Source organism: Varanus komodoensis, unplaced genomic scaffold, assembly GCF_004798865.1.
Source record: "Varanus komodoensis strain SLA01 unplaced genomic scaffold, ASM479886v1 scaffold6_2, whole genome shotgun sequence".
In the NCBI taxonomy this organism is placed as follows: Eukaryota; Metazoa; Chordata; class Lepidosauria; order Squamata; family Varanidae; genus Varanus; species Varanus komodoensis.
Window position 1 is genome coordinate 20,905,247 of NW_025336346.1, and position 20,184 is coordinate 20,925,430.

Below are 20,184 nucleotides of genomic sequence, written 5' to 3' on the forward strand. Positions count from 1 at the left end.
ACAAATTTACGTCTTTTAAAGCTCTAGTTCTGGCCGCCCGGAGGATCCTGAGCGTACCGGAGGAGAGGTTGACTTCGGCGCAGTCTTTCGAGACGCGGCGCCACGGGAAGTCTCGCGCCGAGGCGAAGAAACCGTCTTGTGCGGCGCGAGGAGCCTGACCTCACTTCCGCCTGTGCCGGACGCGCTCATCCTATTTGTCCGCTCGAAAGGAGAGCACGTGCATGGCGCCTCCCCAGCCCTTTCCCCTCTTTCGACCGTTCTAGTCAGCTCGGCGAGGAGGACAGCCGCGGGCGGAGCTAAGGATGGCGGGTCGCTGGGGTGGGGCCGCCGCGCAAGCGCCCTGAGCGAGTTAAGCGCCTAAGCGAGGAGTCGCCGCCACCGCCGCGTAGCAGGAGCGGCACCTTCTCTCCCGGCTTGCTTAGGCGAGGGTTGGCGATGCCGCCTCCAGGCCAGGTCCGGCTGCCGGACTGGGACGCGCTGAAGCTCCGCGTGCGGAGCCTCATCAGCAACCACCGCGTCATGGTCTTTAGCAAGAGCTACTGCCCTTTTTGTCGAAAGGTAAGGCGAGGCAGCGGGGGGGAGGAGAGGAAGCGAGCGTTGCCTTGGCAACGACCCCTGGGAGAGCGCGGAGACCAAAGAGGGCCGCGCCGGGCCGGACGGGTCACCGTGAGGGGTGGCCGTGTGCGCGCTTTCCGCCTTGAGACCTGGGGCTGCCGGGTGTCCCAGTGCGAAGGCTCCCCTTCCTGCCGTTTCACGTGCCTCTGGGTGCGCGTTCTTTGTCGGCCCTTCCTTCCCTCCCTCCCTCCCTCAAGGACTTGGCCGTGAAATGCCTACTAAGCACAGCCTTAAGCCGCGGCGGGTGGGCTCTCCTGCCCCGTCGCTTCTGGCGTTTTGAGCCATCCAGGCAGTCCTGGTACTGGGTGGGAGAAGGAGGGAGGGAGCGGGTGACGTGTGAATAAATCGCTGTGACTCTGGACTGGCTTTAGGAACTGAAAGGTTACTTGCTTGTGAGTGATCGAAAACCATAGAGTAGCAGAGGGATGCGGGACTCGGGTCGCTCCTGCTTTGGGAATGCTGCTCTGGTTTTGGGTTTCCCAGATTCAAAAAAGGCCAGGCTGTGATTCACGATGAAACTGAACTGGAAATAATAATCTGTACAAAAGCACTACACTTTGTCACTTCAATAAAGTGTAAGGGCCAGGATCACCAAATTAAATGTGCAAAAGTTAACATTCTTAGCGTTTTGCTGGCTTGGAAATAAAATTCATTGAAATCAGTGGGACCTGAGAGTAAATATGGATAGTATCGATACAGAAATCTATAGGCAAACATTTTGCCTCGATTTAGGTGCTGAATCCAGTTTTTGACAGTTGTTGTTTTTGTAGCTTTTGTCACAATTTGGAACAGCACGTTACACATGTGGAAGTTGAGAGGAATAAAATAGGCACAAAAATCATATCTCAAAATATAGAATTAAAGGCATTTCTAATATATTTTGCAAAATCTGAGATGGTACAAACTGAAAATTTTTGTCCTTGTCTCATTTAGATTCATTAGTATAATTCTGCTGAGTTCAGATTTTAAAAATAGCTGTAGTTTGGTTTTTAAAATATTTGCAAGGCAGATGAAATGATTTCTATCCCATCTTTCCTCCAAGGAGCCTTGGGTGGCATATATGATCCTCTTCTTTATTGGATCCTGACAAAAACTCTGTGAGGTAGGTTAGGTCGAAAATCAGCAGCTGGTCCAGAGTCATCCACAGGAAATTTCATGTCTGAGTGGTAACTAATTTACTAGTATTCTGCTCTCTGTGGTAATTGCAGGGTGAGAAGTAAAATACTGAGGTTAGGTATGGATTGAGGTGTTTTCTCTCTTCCTCTAAATGTTTCTTCTGGTGTGTCACTTTCAAACACCCACACTGGAGCTGTTGGAGGCTTCTCTGATGGAAATAGGGTTATTGAGGGCAGGGCAGCATGTTGAGTATTGAGATTTATCATATGGTTGTGGCTGCAGCTAATAAGCATGTTTCTAATTTAAGCAAATAGGCATATAATTAAAAGCATCACAGTACCATTCAGGGTGATAAATCAGTTAGAGATGTTAGATTTCTTCTGGTGCCATGTTGACATTTCAGACAAACTCCTAGAAGTTTGGGTTTATTAAAGAACATGCATAGTTGAGTTGATGGATTTTAACAGAATGCTCTGCTTATTTCTTTCCATTGAGGTTTCATGAGTGGCTAGTTTTTATATTGCTATCAGACACTGAAAAAATAAGGAAATCTGGGGCTCTGTGTTGAATAAGTGCTCCTTTTGGTCTTTTACAACTCTTGCTCATAAGCTGTCAAGCATTTTATACAGAGTGATTGTTGACCTATACTTGTTATTAGTCGCAAAGTCGTGTCCAACCCATCGCGACCCCATGGACAACATTCCTCCAGGCCTTTCTGTTCTCCACCATCCCCCGGAGTCCACTCAAGCTCACACCAACTGCTTCAGTGACTCCATCTAACCACCTCATTCTCTGTCATACCCTTCTTCTTTTGCCATCTATTGTTCCCAGCATTAGATCTTCTCCAGGGAGTCCTTCCTTCTCATTAGGTGGCCAAAGTATTTGAGCTTCATCTTCAGGATCTGGCCTTCTAAAGAGCAGTCAAGGTTGATCTCTCGGACTGACCGGTTTGATCGCCTTGCGTTCCAAGGGACTCGCAGGAGTCTCCGCCAGTACCACAATTCAAAGGCCTCAATTCTTCGGTGCTCAGCCTTCCTTATGATCCAACTTTCACAGCCATACATTGTAACTGGGGAAACCATATACACTTTTGTTGGCAGGGTGATGCCTCTGCTTTTTAGTATGCTGTCTAGATTTGCCATAGCTTTCCTCCCCAGGAGCAAGCGTCTTTTGATTTCTTGACTGCAGTCCACATCTGCGGTGATCTTGGAGCCCAGGAAAAGAAAATCTGTCACTACCTCCATTTCTTCCCCATCTATTTGCCAGGAAGTGGGAGGACCGGATGCCATGATCTTAGTTTTCTTAATGTTGAGTTTCAGCCAACTTTTGCACACTCCTCCTTCACCTGCATCAAGAGGCTCTTTAGTTCCTCTTCACTTTCTGCCATGAGAGTGGTATAATCTGCATATCTGAGATTGTTGATATTTCTCCCAGCAATCTTAATTCCAACTGGTGATTCATCTAGCCCCACCTTTCTCATGATGTGCTCTGCATATAAGTTAAATAGGCAGGGCGGCAGTATACAGCCTTGCCGAACTCCTTTCTCAATTTTGAACCAATCAGTGGTTCCGTGCCCAGTTCTAACTGTTGCTTCTTGACCCACATAAAGGTTTCTCAAGAGACAAATAAGATGGTCAGGTACTCCCATCTCTTTAAGAATTTGCCACAATTTGTTGTGATCCACACAATCAAAGGCTTTAGCATAGTCAATGAAGCAGAAGTAGATGTTTTTCTGGGATTCCCTAGCTTTCTTCATGATCCTGCGTATGTTGGCAATTTGATCTCTAGTTCCTCTCCCTCTTCGAAATCCTGCCTGTACTTCTGGTAGTTCTGGGTCCACATACTGCTGGAGCCTAGCTTGTAGGATTTTGAGCATCATTTTGCTAGCGTGTGAAATGAGTGCAATGGTGCGGTAGTTTGAACATTCTTTGGCATTGCCCCTCTTTGGGATGGGAATGTTAACTGACCTTTTCCAATCCTGTGGCCACTGTTGACTTTTCCAAATTTGCTGGCATATTGAGTGTAGCACTTGTACTGCATCATCTTTTAAGATTTCGAATAGCTCAGCTGGAATATTGTCACTTCCACTAGCTTTGTTGTTGCTCAGACTTCCTAAGGCCCATTTGACTTCACATTCCAGGATGTCTGGCTCGAGGTCAGTGACCACCCCATCGTGGTTATCAGGGATGTACAGTTCCTCTGTGTAATCTTGCCACCTCTTCTTAATCTCTTCTGCCTCTGTTAGGTCCCTGCCATTTTGGTCCTTTATCATGCCCATCTTTGCATGAAAAGTTTCCTTCATATCTCCAATTTTCTTGAAGAGATCTCTGATCCTCCCTATTCTATTGTTTTCTTCTATTTCTTTGCACTGTTCATTTAAGAAGACATTCTTATCTCTTCTAGCTATACTCTGGAATTCTGCATTCAATTGGGTGTATCTTTTCTTTTCTCCCTTGCCTTTCGCTTCCCTTTTTTCCTCAGCTATTTGTAAAGCTTCCTCAGACAGCCATTTTGCTTTCTTGCATATTTTTGCATTGGAATGGTTTTAGTTGCTACCTCTTGTACAATGTTGCAAACCTCCGTCCATAGTTCTTCAGGCACTCTGTCTATCAGATCTAATTCTTAAATCTATTTGTCACCTCTACTGTATATTCATCAGGGATATGATTTAGGACATACCTGAGTGGCCTAGTGCTTTTCCCTACTTCCTTCAATTTAAGCCTAAATTTTGCAACGAGAAGCTCATGATCTGAGCCACAGTCAGCTCCTGGTCTAGTTTTTACTGACTGTATAGAGCTTCTCCATCTTTGGCTGCAGAGCACATAGTCAATCTGATTTCTGTGTTGACCGTCTAGTGATGTCCATGGTCAGAGTCGTCGCTTGGGTTGTTGGAAAAGTGTTTGCTATGACCATCCTATTCTCTTGACAAAATTCTACCAGCCTGTGCCCTGCTTCATTTTGTACTCCAAGGCCAAACTTGCCTGTTATTCTGGTTATCTTTTGGCTTCCTACTTTAACATTCCAATCCCCCATGATGATAAGGACATCATTTTTTGGTGTTAATTCTAGAAGGTGTTGTACACCTTCATAGAACTGGTCAACTTCAGCCTCTTCAGCACCAGTGGTTGGGGCATAGACTTGGACTATTGTGATGTTGAATGGTTTTCCTTGGATTCAAACTGAGATCATTTTGTCATTTTGGAGATTGTATCACAGTACTGCTTTTCCTATTCTTTTACTGACTATGAAGGCTACTCCATTTCTTCTGTGGGATTCTTGCCCGCAGTAGTATACCTGATAGTCATCTGAATTAAATTCACCCATTCCTGTCTATTTTAGTTCACTGATCCCTAAGATGTCCATGTTCAGTCTTGTCATCTCTTGTTTGACCACATCCAGCTTGCCTTGATTCATGGATCTTACATTCCAGGTTCCTATGGAGTATAGATCTTTACAGCATCGGACTCTCCTTTCACCACCAGATACATCTGCACCTGAGTGTCCTTTTGGCTTTGACCCAGTTGCTTCATTCTTTCTGGTGCTACTAGCACTAGCCCTCTGCTCTTCCCCAGTAGCATATTGGACACCTTCCGACCTGAGGGGCTCATCTTCCAGCATCATATCTCTTTGCCTTTTGGTATTGTCCATGGGGTTTTCATGGCAATGATACTGGAGTGGGTTGCCATTTCCTTCTCCAGTGGCCTGTACTAGGGAGGAAGCTAATACAAGAAAAGAGCCCTAGTAGATATATAAAATATGTAGAGGTAAAGTATCATAAGTTCTTGAACTAATTGAAAACCTTGAATATTGGCTATGATATTGAAAGTATGGTATTTATTTTTATTTATTTATTAAAACATTTTTATGCCGCCCCATTCGCCGAAGCGTCGGGGCGGCTTACAACATAGTATGGTATGGAATAGAAATGTATTGGCTGTGGTATGTTGAAGCCCTGTTACTATAAAAGGAGCAGAGAACATAAGAGACATTTAAGAGGTGAACAAATGTAGATGATAAATGTATTCAAGGAAACATCAGGTATTGATGGTTACCTAAACATAGAAAGAGAAAACAGTAGAATGTGGAAATCAAGGGGGAAGACAATCTGGTGGCAGAGAGAAACTCTTCAGGAGAAAGTGTGGATCTAATTTAACTTTAGTCAAGCTGGATAATTCAGATTTCAGCTCTCAATAACGCTGGTGAGCTTGGCCAATAGGAATGCTGGGAGCTGAGATTCAAAACATCTGAAGCAGCACCATGGAGTCTGGGAGGGAGCAATCACATCTTCCTTTCCTGATAACGTTGGGTGTCTGGTTTTGTTCCCAGGTCCTGTGTTATATTTCTATAAACTCTTCTTTAACCATGCAGTCCTTGACTTTAAATCATATTTCTTCTGATGCCCTAATCCTGATGACTAAGATCCAATGTAGCAAGTTTTGCTTGGATACTAGTGAGCAGAAATATGAACAGCAATTTTAAATGATGTAAATGCGATTAACAAATTGAACTGAAATAATTAAGAAAATAAAATCACTAAATTATTCATATAGTGCAATCCTATGCATGTTTTCTCAGAAGTTCCTTGTGACTTACTCATACTAGGTAAGTGTGAGGGATTGCAGCATAAACATTTAGAAACTATTTTACTAGAATACCTGTAAATATTTTAAACCCTAATTCAATAGCCTGTACTTCCCTTCCAGTGTTTTGAATTTTGTAAAAAAGTACAGAATATATATTAAAATGTTGCTGTCTTCATTACAGGAGCATACAAGGGCTTTGTTTCTGGTGAACTGTTATTGCAACCCTTTGATCACTTTTGGTGTAGTTTAGAGATGCTAGAAGCAAGATCCTGCATCTGCTGTAGTAGGAAAGTCAGACTGCAGTAAGTCCTATTGAACTCAGTGGAGCTTCCAAGTGGACGCATACAGGATTGCCCTTTAGAGCACAGTTCAGTTCATGTTCAGACTGCAAAAAGTTGCACAACTGTTGGTGTTTTTCTATTCTAAAAGGTTTAATAGTATTTCTGTCTCACTGTAAGTCTGAGTGGAGTGGGGATATCATAAGAAATAAATGATAAAAAAACAGAATGTTGGACTCTGGAGGTGATAAGCTGAAAATCCATGTTCCCCAAAATGCATTATGCATATGCACAAACTATGCAGAAAGGCTAGAATAAAATATGAATGACATTTGGCCACTTACCTGAAAAAATCTATTTATTTAAAGCTTTTATAAACCATTCAATTAGCAAAAACTCTCAGAATGGTGTATAAGAGCCATATATAACAAAATCCAATATACATATGTGATATCCATTGAGCATCTAGAACAACAAAATATAATGTGGTGGACAATATGCTAAGAACCATGTAGATAAAAGCAATATAAAATTGAATGATAATGTTCAGCAAAATTTGCACTGCCAACATGAACAAGGTTTAAAACTGACGTTTTAACTTTACTGCTTACATTGTTAGGGGTGCAATTCTATGCAAGTTTAGACAGAATATGCTACAGCTTCCAGCTTGCCTCACCAGAATGATCTCTAAGGAAATTATACTTTGCATCAGCCTTTCTCAGCCTTAACCCTTCATATATTTTGGAATTCAACCTCCATTAGCCCCAGTCAAGTGAGCCAGTACTCATGAATGCTGATCACTTCTGAATTAAACCAAGCATGGGGTTGTTTTGTATATTTCATTAAAAGTGTACCAGAATATTCATAATTCATAACTGAATGATTATTATTATGTTAAAGCAAGTAAAGTAAGTTAGGGTTAATAAGTATTATGTCTTTCTCCTACAATACAGCTTTCAAATGGAATAGACTCTTACTCTAATTCAGAAGTGGAAGACAAGGGGTTCTGATTTACAGCTGAAATGCTAAAACTAGTGGACTCAGAGATAAACTGGGATATCATTGAAAACCAGACAGTTTCAAGAGAAGTTCTAGTGAGGTAGCTGAGATGGATGGGACAGACTAAACATCATTAATCCAATCAAATGGCACCAGGGTAAGAGGCATTTGAAAAGATGTTTAGGTGATGTGACAGATAAAGCTCTACAGGGCTTGGGACCACCATGTTTGATAGAATGTTCCACCCAGTCTTTATCTCAGATCAGGTTCTGGGGCCTACCTCTAACTGCAGGCTCCAAGGAAGGCTCAGATGAGGACAACAAGTAGAAGGGCCTTTCCAGTGGTGCCTGCCCCACTGGTAGAATGAGCTCCCCACTGAAGCCTGCCTGGTACCATCTTTACTATCTTTATGGTGCCAGGTGAAGACTGGCCTCTACTGCAGGGCATGGTAGATGTGTACGGGGGCCTGCCTGCTAGCTGTTAAATGGGTCTTAAGAGGTTTTTATGGCTTATTTTATATAAATTAATCTGTTTTAAATTAGGTTTTAAATTTTGTAAATTTTTAAATAATGTCTTAATATGTTTTAATATGATGTTTATTTTATTGTTATTTTTAATGTGCTGTTGTGAATTGTCCAGAGAGTTTCAGCTGTTGGGCAGCGTAGAAAATAGAAAATAAATAAATAAATAAATAAATAAATGGCCCATAAGCAGCATGAACCACATTGAAAGTGGCTCATTTTGGTTTGGAAGGGCAGAGAATTATTCAGTTAAATTTTTTATCATTAAGTTATATTTTCCTAATAGCCAGTATTCTAACTTTGCTTGTGTCTTTTGTTAGTGACTTCTATAATATTCTTCTTTTGTAGCACAAATCCAGTTTAACATAATACAGACTTAGTTTGAAAGCCCTTGTTCTGATCTGCTTTGAAGGAAGGGGAAAATATTGCCTATTATTTATCCCACATGTTAATGCTTAAAAACATCTTCCCCATGACTTTGACATGACCAGAAATTCAGGATCTTTATTTAGATAGTGTATAAGCTGCATTTATCGAGGGCAATGAGACATTCTGGTTAGAATGTGTTAGTTATCGTAATGATGGAGAGCATGCAGACTGGGCTGTTATAGGCATTGTAGTCAGCAAGTTACCAGATGGGGATGGAAGAATTAGATAGTATCCAAGTTTCTGCAGTCACATGATGTCTGGCCTTCCTGTGTTCAGCTTTCTTATCTCTTGGGCACTTTCTTGCTCAGCCTCTCTGACTAGAACTTTGCTGTCACCTCCTGCCAACAAACCACAGTTCTTGTTCTGGTGGTTAATACTTAGATGTAGTTCTCCATTTCCTCTGCCTGATGTCATATTGTACCCAGGTAGTGTTGGATGACTCCTGCTATCGCTTCATTTCATTCTGTGAACAGCTAGACAAAAAAGTATTACATCCGTTGAATATGAAACAGGGGTGTTGAACATATTTCAGCTTGAGGGCTGGATCTCAGTGGTGAGTGAGACCAAAGGTAAAATGGAACAGAGTCAAAGTAGGTATGGCCAAAATAGCAATAATAGCAGAATCCTTTATCTTAAAGCTGTTAATCTGTAACTAAGCCTGGAGAGGTATTTCAGAATGGGAAAAAATACGCAAGCCAGTAAAGCATATAATTACTGACGATCGATAAAAGTGGTGCGACTTGGACAGAGGTGTGGCTGTCTGGGGAATCCTGGAGTTCTGTATTAGGTCTCCAGGTGGGCCAGATGGTTCTGATGTTGATGGTCCCTGATGTAAATGATTTAAACATATATTGGAAATACAGGCTAAAATAGCTTGAATGGTTAACAGAAGGAGAGATGGAATATCTAATTATGGTGTAGCTATGGTGAACTACTCACATTTGACCATGTCTGGATTCAGCCCTATATTTTCAATAATCAAACTGGTTTTGAACAAAAGTAGTGCATCTCTCTCCCCTACTTTTAAGGTCTTGGTGATTTCTTTCCTCTTCAGTAAGATCTGCCTGCTCCAGCTATGGGCAGGATGTAGTGAAGATTTGAATTGGGGAGGGGTTATGAAATTTCCTTTGCAAATATGATGAAAGTTATTTCTGAATAATGTATATTTGGGTTTGGAAAGAAACTTTTGTGCCAGTTGGCTAGATATTCTGTAGACTTTTTATCTTTCTCTGCAGTGATGGTCTTGCTTAGCTTGCTTTAATTATAAAGAGCTTATTAGTTCTGTTGGCAGTTGGGTATACAGAGGTTGCAAGAGCTGTAGGGGTTAATGTGGATCATGCATGTCTTGCTTCTTTGAATCCATAGAGCTGGCTTTCATATTCTTGATCTATTTACATTTTGTGAGATAATAGCTATATGAGCAAACAATGATAGACCTGCAAAGCAATTAATGCAAAATTGCTTGGGCAGTTTCACATATAGGTCTGTCATCTTGTTGGTAACATACTAATGAGTAAAGCTACTTATTTTATACTAGTTGGCTGCTTGCTCACACTAACATCTGTTGGTGTTGGCTTATAGCTCTTTCTTGTGAATCTGCTTGTTTTTGCTGAAGTTAAAGATGTGAAATTTCTGCAGTTTTGAAGTCATAAAAAAGTCTATTTCCACTTTTTTTGGAAAAAAATTACAATTTGGGAGAAGGGATTTGAAATATATGAATCACTTATTTTCCACAATTGTAATAATACAGGATACGTTAGGTTGAACATAGAATTGATCTGTTCATTATACTTGTTGGGGTTGGGTTAGGATTGATACTTCAGCAAACAAACAAAAAAGATCCCGTAGAAGCTGCTGCTAATGGATGGAGGGTGGCTTTTATTAGTTTCCCCTGCTGTTCCTCCCACACTGCTCTTTAGACTCTCCCTAGCCTCTGGAGCAGTTGTTTAGGGGCCTGCAGGGAAGTTGAAGAGATAGAAATGTGTGTAATTTCTATGCATCAATATGGCTGCTTCCAAATCCTCCAAACTTGAATGGTCGTGGGGATCTAATCAAGCATGGAGGCAATCACAGGTGATTTTGTCTGTCTTTCTTTTGCCTGTGCTTGTAAGAGGGCTGAGGCATTGCCGAGATTCCTTGTATCCCAGCAGAGCCTCCCCACCTCCAGCCCCCTTCCCCGTTGTCAGTTTTGAGATCATACATGTGGTGGCCAGCATGGAAAGAACTGTACCAGGTATGAGGGCAGAGGGAAGGCATTCCATGGCCAGAGTTCCAGCTTCATCCACAGAAAAAAAATCTGAGGTGTGAGCTGGGACTCCAGGCTATCCATCTAGACAGTGTATAGTGGTCATAGGATTGCATCCCAAGAGAGTTTTCCTTTCCCCCAATATATTCTGCTGGAAACACACCCTCTTTGTTGAGTTACAAGGTACAAATTGTTCAGTCTTACCACTTCAACACATTCTCACTGGCTAAGACAGACAAAAATAGAAAAAGCATCCAGTCACAATATGAATTCTTGAGATCTTTGAAACAGTAACCACAGGTGCACATAACTCTTAACAACAATCTAAACATGCCTTTGGCTAGAACGCTGCATATTTGAATACAAATGTATATGTATGCGTGAACATAATGACTTGCCAGTTCAAGTCAATTTATATTACAAAATCCTAATTGTCTTATGAAATAGCAGATATGAGAACCAACTAATTAGCTTCAAGGTAGATGAACTGGTTTAGAGAAAGTAAATAAAAGATGTCAATTACTCTAGAAAGTAGGCTCCAAATTCTATTAAATATTCTTGAATAGTATTTGAGCACATTAGCTGCTTTCAGGGAAATAATACTCTGGCAACTTTACCAAGTTTCCTTCTTTAAAAAGAATGAAAATTCAGTGTCGAATGAGTACTTGGTATGTGTTCCTGTTCTTACATTTGTAACTCTTACTTAAAATTGGCTTTGAGCTTGCAATCCAAATTATATTGTGAATTTTGAAATGAAAGTTTGTTTCTAAGTGTGGGCAGAAATTTTGCCATCACCCCAAATGCTTAAGGAGAACATTTATGGAATATAAGGCTAAGTGTTGTAACTCCACCCTCACTGTAGCATTTCCAGTTGTCTCATAGTGTTGATAGGACTGTGCAGCTTGGTTTAGCACCAATGATTTGGGCTCTGGACCTTTCCAAATTACATAACATAGTTCCATCAGAACAGTGGTTTCCTGTGGTTATAACAGAATGAATAGAAGTTAACATAGAAAATATACATCTAAGGGGGGAAATTGGAAAAACCAAATGAGTCATTAAGTATAATACCAGAAAAACAAACTCAGTAACATTTCCTCTTTAATGTACAGTAAAAAGTAAAGGTAAATGTTTGCCCATGACATTAAAGTCCAGGCATGTCCAGTCATGTCTGACTCTAAGTTGAAATTTTAGGTTGAAATTTTTTATTTAAATAAAAACATAGGGGGCGGTGCTCATCTCCATTTCCCAGCTGAGGGAGCCAGCGTTTGTCCACAGTCTCTGTGGTCATGTGGCCAGCATGACTAAACACTGAGGTGCATGGAACGCTGTTACCTTCCCACCAAAGTGGTACCTATTTATCTACTTCCATTTGTATGCTTTCGAACTGCAAGGTTGGCAGAAGCTGGGACAGCAATGGGAGCTCACGCCGTTGTGTGGATTCAAACTATTGACCTTTCGATCAACCAGCACAGCAGCACAGCAGTTTGAACCACTGCACCACCCACAGCCCACTTAATATACAGTACTTGTCTCATATTTGCAAATACAGTGGTTCCTTGGTGCACGAATTTAATTCTTTCCACAACTCTGATCGTGACCCAAATTGGTCATGAGCCAAGTCAAATTCCCCCATAAGGTTCAATGTAAATAAGGTTAATCCATTTTGTAAATATTTTTTTTTTTTTAATCACAGGGAGGACGGGCGTGATTGCAGGTGCGCTCATGCAGGGAAGATGGGCACGATCACGGCCATGTCCTCCCAGAGCATGACCATAATTGCACAAGTCTTCCCTGCATGAGTGTGACCGCAATTGCAGCCATCCCCCCCTGCCCCCCCGAGCACGACTGCGATCACACCCGTGCAGGGAAGACGGGCGCAATCACAATCGTCACCTGATGTGGAGTTCGCAACCTGAGGAAAAATTTTTCTGAAATTTATGTTCGCGACCTGATTTGGTCATGAACTGATGGGTTTGTGAGCTGAAGTACCACTGTAGTCGTTTCTATTTCAGTATCTAAAAAATGAATAGTGCTTTTTCAAGGGGTCCTCCCAGCTTTTAAAATGCCACTATGTATTAGTAATTAGTTCATTCTGCCATCCTTCTATTGAAGGAAGAGACTATTTGACCCTTGCAAAATGCACTGTATTGCCAGTTGATGTGTTTCTTTTTCATTAATTGTATCTTTGAATTATTATTATTATTATTATTATTATAACATTTCTATGCCGCCCCTTGCCGAAGCCTCATAAAAAGGTTCAGTGGTAATTCACATAAGCTGGGTTTTGTTGCATCTAAACCATTTAATTACATTAACACAAAAGGATTGTGATCTGGCTGGCTAAGGCTGGATTATGAGAAACTTGATTTAAACTGTTTAAGAGATCAAACCTGAAGAGTGGTTGAAGGGTCTCTAGAAGTGGAGGGAGAGAAATCTGTTTGCAGGATGACATAGACACCATCTGTGGAAGGCTCAGCTTGCTCTTGTTCCCCTTGCATACTCAGAAAAAGTCCTTCACATTATGCCTACCCTGCTTAGAGGAAAAGCAAAATGCTCCCTGTCCCTTTCTCCTGCTCTAGCTAGAGTAAGCCAGTAGAGCTGTGGGTGTGGCAGATGTTCTGCCTTGGATTCACAGAGATAACCTATGATAAAAGATGGTTCCGTTAAAGTGGAGATTGAAGTAATGATTTACATTATTTAATTTAATACTCTGATGTTAAACCCTCTTGAATTACAAGTTTACCATGGTTGTAGCTCTTTGATATTAAGCAGATCATCACCATCTGCAGGCCATGTCTTTTTGGTAAGTTTGTACTGTACACAGCACACAAAATGATGTTCTGCTGTCACACTGAATGTTAACCTGTTGCCTGAATGTTAACCAAATTCAGAGACAGACAGACTGGCCACATCAGTAGTGTATAAATGGTTTTGTTTTAATGTATTGATTACTTTACCAACAAATGGGATGAAATTCTCTGTTAGATACTTACAAATAGGTCCCAGCAGCAAAAGATTGTAGTGTGTGGTACTTTCAGCTGCTCCATTCATTCGGTCCCTCACTCTGCTTTTCTTCTCCCCCCTGCCATATGTTCGCATTCTATGACCATTGAACATACTGGACTGTTGGGAGATACCTACAAGTGTGTACTTCACTTTTTTGTTTGTTTGTTTTTAGGTAGACACTTGTTCTTCAGTCTTGGCTGTATTGCAATATTGGATTGATTTGCATAGACAACTCTCATTTCTCCCTCTAGGAATGTTTAAAAATAACTTCTCTGGGTGAACTGGTAAATGACCTATCCTGACAATGACATGGCTTTCTTTTTACATATCTTCTATCTGTATCTCTTCTTCCATCCTCTTTCACTATGTGTTCCTTTTCATTTCCTCCTTCCACCCTTTTTCCAGTTTATTTTCCCTTCAGGTGCTCAAGAATCTGTTCTCCTGAGTTCTCACTGGGCTGTTTAGTGGAGGATTATGTTCCATAGGAGTGAAAGAATTGTATATATTTACACCTCTGCAAACATTTGGGTTTCCCCAACTCAGTTGATTCCCCCATTTTTGTATGGAAGTTGTATTTTTAGGTAAATCTGCACAAGTACTGGAAGAGAACCCTTTTGGCTAAAAGAGTGGGATATAAATCTAATAACATAGAAACAGAGCAAGTCAGAAGGAGTCTCCTGGGCCATCTAATCTGACCCCTGGCTCCAGCCGGCTCCACTCAATAAATAGGACTTGCTTCAAAAATAGAGTATGGTTGTCTAACATGACAGTGTCCATCATGGCATGGAAGCAGTTCCCTTGAGCCTATTCAGGTTATTTTTGTTGTCTCCTGTAGCTGTTCTGCACTGTTGTACTTTCACTCCAGCTTTCTGTATTCTGCCCAGTTATGAGGATAACCACAAAATTTCCCTATTGCAAATGAGTAAGAGTTGAAAACAACCTATTCTATACAGACCTCCTGAATCTGGCACTGTATTTCACTAGTGAATGAAAAAATGTAATTACTCAAGCTCCATCTTTCTGCAATGGTATGGTGATGAATACTTGAATACAGGGAAAGAGCAAGCATATGTATCATATTGGATGATATGCATGAATAAAAGCCATGAATAATTTGGATTTCATATGGTGTGTCTATGATAATATGCAGTTTGAATAACAAAACAAGTTGGATAGATAGAAAAATAAATAAATGGGATAACTAATGCTAAGAGCATAACAATAAACTATATACTGATGGCTCATGAGCAGCATAGAAACATAGAGAGTGAGTCAGAGGGGATCTCCGGGGCCATCTAGTCTGACCCTCAGCTCCAGCTACCATGTGCATATCCAGCTCATCCTTGAACACCCTCACCAATGGGGCTTCAACCACCTCCCATTGAAGCCCATTCGATACCCTTGGGATCCTAACTGTCAGGAAGTACTTCCTGGCACCCAAATTGAATCCTGGTTCCTTGAGATTGGCTCAGTTGGAGCGTGTTGTGCCTTCCTCTGCAGGGGAGAACAGATCTCTACCCACCTCTGTGTGATACCCCCTCACGTACCTATATGTTGCCAACAGATCCCCCTGGAGTCTCCTCTTCTCCAGGCTGAAAAGGCCCAGTTCCCTCAGTCTTGCCTCGTACAGCTTTCCCTGCAATCCAGACACCATCCTTGTAGCCCTATGCTGCACTGACTCTAACCTGGAATGCATCAGTTTTCTTCCTGTCAACTCTTTTCACAGTCTAGCTTTCACACCCAGACATAGTGAAGATTTTTATAGGGCCAAGCAAAATAAACTGGATTTGGCTTTTTTAATTACACTCAGACAATCTCAGCCACCTTCATTTTTGGTTGTTTGTCTTTTGAATTACCAAAGCTATCAATTCAGAAGTTTCTCTTTAGATCTAGATATTGGGTCATGACAACCCATTGTGGTTCATTGTCATTATAATCATTATTGCACTGCATTCTATACTACACATAGCCAAAGCTCTCTGGGAGTTCACATCATTTAAGTCCAGATTTCAGCCAGGCTCAGCCCTGTTTAGTTTTCATGATTAGGCAGTGTCAGGCATTCCAGGCTATATGGAAGCCAGCAGCAGATGAGTATTCTAGATATTTTATCAGGTTAAAGAAGATAGTTTCCTTTTTCCCTTTTGAAATCTACCCATGTACATTTACAACTTTGTGAAATTAGTGGACTATAGCTGGTATAGGCAGCTCTTCTGCCAGAGCATTTGCTAGATTTCTGCTTTGCTATGTAACATTAACATATTGCTGTGGTTTGAAAAACCAATATCTATGCTGAATTCATAAAATCATAGAATAGTAGAGTTGGAAGAGGCCAAGACGGCCATCCAGTCCAACCCCCTGGCTTAGTGCAGGACTCCAGGTTAAACCATTCATCTCAGATGGCTGCCCAGCTGCAAGAAAATATAAAATGAAGCTGGATTAACTGTTGCTTGATCATGAATATTGAACCTAATTTGCCGACTGACAGACTTCTGCGCAAAGTACCACTAATGGTACATGATGTGTTGATCAGAGCTGCAGAAGACATCTTTTAAACATTGTGGTTTATGTCAAGATTTCTTTGCATATAACTGCTACCTTAAGCTGTAGCCAATGTGGGCTATTTCACCTTTGTTTTTGGTTTATCAACTTAGAGGCTATGGAACTCACTGCCACAGTTTTTAACCAAGTTCTTAATTAGACCTCACTGCTAGAGAATGCAGCCTCAGCTATAAAACCATTAAATGTCACTACTAGAAAAAATCTTCCCTATCTAAAAGAAACTCAGTAGCCTGGTTTCTATGACTTAGGTATGGAAAATGCTTAGGAATTCCCCAAAACATTCTAACAGGAACAGATACTTTACTCCAGTCTTCTATCTCTAATTCTTCCTGCTTCTTCTGACTGCTAGGATGATTTAAATGTTTTGAGGGATATTTAATGAACTTCCCCTGGCCAGCCACAAAATAGGAACCTAGAATATATTATGTATAACTTGATTTGCTCATAAAATTGCCATGTTTTGTATAATAAATGTACAAGTAAAGTTTACTCAGACAAATTACCAATTTATTGAGTTGCTTTTAAAAAGTTTTAATTTTGATGACAATATTATGAACAGACCAAATTATACATGATGTATATTTATGTTCGTAAAGCACCCCTCCCCAAGCGTATGCCTTCAGAAATAAGCCTAGTTGACCTTTATTTATTTATTTATTTATTTCATATACAACAGCCATTTCTTAAGCTAAACAATTAAGGATTTATGTGGCTGCATGGGTGTGAGTCTCTCGCCTTCTCACCACCTCCTAAAACAACCCAAGAATGAAGCATATTTTGGCATTCAAAGCCAGAACTCTGGGTTGTTTAAGGGTTAAATAATCCAGAGTCAGCCCAATGGTGTTCATGGCATTCTTGAGCTTTTTTCAGAAAGTGACTGTTATTCAACCTTTGACTATATCCTGCCTTTTTCCTTCAAGGAATTCAAGGAAGCTTCAATAATCTTTCTCCTCTTCTCAATTTTATCCCTACAACAACCCTGTGAGTATGGTTAGGCTGAGAGTTTATGACTTGCTCAAAGTCAGTCAGTGAACATTGTGGCCTAGTAGGGACAGAATCCATTCATCTTGGATTCCACTCCAACATGCCAACTACACTGGCTCTCAATAGATTTAATCACCTGCTTAATGGCATAATTCATTAAAATAATTCACATAAATCCAAGCAAAATATTTATGGAATCTGTCCTGCTAAATTTGTGCAGCCAGTGTTTCCAGAATGTTTAAGTGACAGAAAATTAAACGATCAATCTTCTGTGCACTTTAAAGAGTAGCCAGAATTTATTCTTTGCCTGTGGATTACTACTATTCTAGAAGAAATAAAATGCACTATTCTTCCAGAAACAATAAAAGTAAAATAAAAGTATTATTATCATACTTTTAGTTTTATCAGAAATTTTTCTTTCAGGTGAAAGATCTTTTTCATTCGTTGGGAGTGGAATACAGTGCTTTGGAGCTTGACAAGATTGGTAAGTAAAGTGGACAACGAAGTAAAATCCCACCTATGTAGAAGAAATGTATGTTCCTGCTAATACTGTATTGAGTAAAGACTTCTTTTAACTGTTAACTTTTAATTGTGTGTTGAAAGAATAGCTCTCAAAAAGTATGCAAAAATTTTTTGTTGCTTTCTTGGATTTTGGCAACCCTATTTTGTGCATTGAGAAATAAGTTTTGCAATACAATTGCGAATGACTGTGCTTGCTCTGTGAACCTGCTTCTATCCCAAATGACTGTGCAGATGACCTTTTTCCAAACACTTGTTTTCTCGTATTTGCTTGATAACTTACTAACAATTGATCTCACATAGACCTCAAGTGGTTGCTTAGTTATAGGCAAGAATACAGAATTCTAATCTAACCTAGTGTTAAGCTAGGAAAATAAATTTTATGTATCCTGGCAAGTACTTTAAACTAGTGCTGATCAATTTTGGAAATTCGTTTTAGAAGGTATTGCCCATCCATATTACTTTAGTTTATTCTTACTGAATTGGTTTAGTTTACTGGAAATATATAAGCATTCTACAGTACTATTGTTTGTAGGTTTACTCAGTAGAAAACAGAAACTGTAAAATTGCAGTCTTGAATGCATAAAGGTAAGTAGACAAGGTCTATCCTTTCATCAATATAAGCTGACCAAATTAATGGCTTCCCTTTCATTCTTTTTTATGTTGAACAGTCAGAATAATAGAGCAACATATGCTAATCTTGGATTGTGTTAGCCTTAAGCAATATATCAAATGTTCAAAAAATAATAATTTGGCTTGCTTCAAAGTACATTGTACTACATTTTGGTTCACTTTCCTCTCCGTGAATATTTTCAGTATGTTAAAGGAAGTGACAGTAATACTCAAAGTAGAAAATATTTTTGGATATACTCCATTTCACATAAAGCAACCATGAATTTTTATAGGCTATATTTTCTATACTATAGTTCAAGCTTTCATTTTGTAACTTCATATTTATGAGGTGTTTTAATTCATTTTGCATCTAAAGGTAGGCTAGAAGCTTAAAGAGTGTTATGTTGAGAAGGAAAGGACTAGCATTACTGTTTCAAGTGAGACCTTTATATGCATTGGAATTGAGAAGCAGGCTGTTGGGATAAGTAGTATCTTGTTTTATATATATATATATATATATATATTCCTGATGCAGTGATGAGGCTTGACAAAACCCTTTGACTTTGATCTATACATCTCAAACTTTGAGTTCTATACAACAACATTTTTATCAGTCTTTAATTGCACTGCTGTGTGTTGTTCTTTTAACTTCTGCCCAAAAGGTTTTATATTGGTTTTGTGCTGAGCAAAAGATATTGCTTCTGCACAGTCCTTTTTGACTAATTATCTTTGCAAGATAGCTTGTATTACAAATACTATTTTTACAAAATCTCTGGGTGCTTGTTAGACCTGTGCTGCAAGTAATTTTGGTTTTTTTTAAATGCTTCTAAAAATGGTAGACTCTTACATATGAGGTTGATTTGGACTTATACTAAACCATGTAATCTAATATGAAGAATACAGATGGAGTAAGCATTGGGTTTATATGCTTCCTGTTTGAGCCTGGCTGCAAGAAGAAGTTTGGTAGTGTTAATGTGTATTTTGGATTAACTGCCGCTTGCTGTGTCGTCTATAAACTATTATTAATTTTAACAATGATTAATGGAAACAAGGCAGTATCAAACAATACTTATTAGGATTGCCTGATTTCAGTTTAAGATTAAATACAATGTAGGGCTTGGATGGCATACCAAACTGCAGTTGATCTAAAGTGAAAGCTACAGATGCCCTCTTGTACCTGTATGGTAGAGAGAGTATGCAAACCTGAGTTTTAATGTTAGGTCAGATTGTAGAAAACATGAAGGAGTCTTTTCCTGATGTATTTTGCTAAGCTCTTATAATTGGGCTTTATATGTATCAGTGCACATCTGTGAATTTCCTCATGAACCTTGACATTTCCGTTTTAACCGGAAGACTATTACCTCAGGAAATGTGTAAAAACTGCTTACTAATGTACCATATATAAAGCAGATCTGATCAGATTGCTAAAGTTCTTTACTTTTTTCTGAATAGTAACTCAGTGAATTTCTACCATTGTAAATATATATCTTTGTTGTCTCTAGATGAAGGACCCAGTATTCAGGAAGTATTACTCGAATTGACTGGCCAGAGAACTGTCCCTAATGTTTTTGTAAATGGAACACATGTGGGTGGATGTGATCAAACATTTCAGGTAATTTTGAACTTCCTCCCTTTTTCGCATGAACATTAATTATAATAAGAGTTTTGTAACTAGTTTCTTCAGTCAATTCTAGTTTCACAACCGTTGGTTATGC

At 39.9% G+C, this 20,184-nt stretch overlaps 1 protein-coding gene across 2 annotated transcripts in view; it reads left to right on the forward strand.

Moving 5' to 3' along the window:
* The first annotated feature begins 284 nt into the window (after positions 1–284).
* The window catches only part of TXNRD3 (thioredoxin reductase 3), a 36,900-nt gene continuing 17,000 nt past the window's right edge, over positions 285–20,184 (forward strand). The window contains exons 1-3 of one of the 2 annotated variants that reach the window (XR_006416687.1): positions 285–558; positions 17,762–17,822; positions 19,972–20,081. Coding sequence is in view for 1 of the 2 variants with exons in the window: in XM_044451144.1 (XP_044307079.1) it covers positions 436–558; positions 17,762–17,822; positions 19,972–20,081 (294 nt within the window). In the remaining variant the exon portion in view is untranslated. The remainder of the gene's footprint in view (positions 559–17,761; positions 17,823–19,971; positions 20,082–20,184) is intronic. The other variant, XM_044451144.1, reaches the window with a different exon arrangement.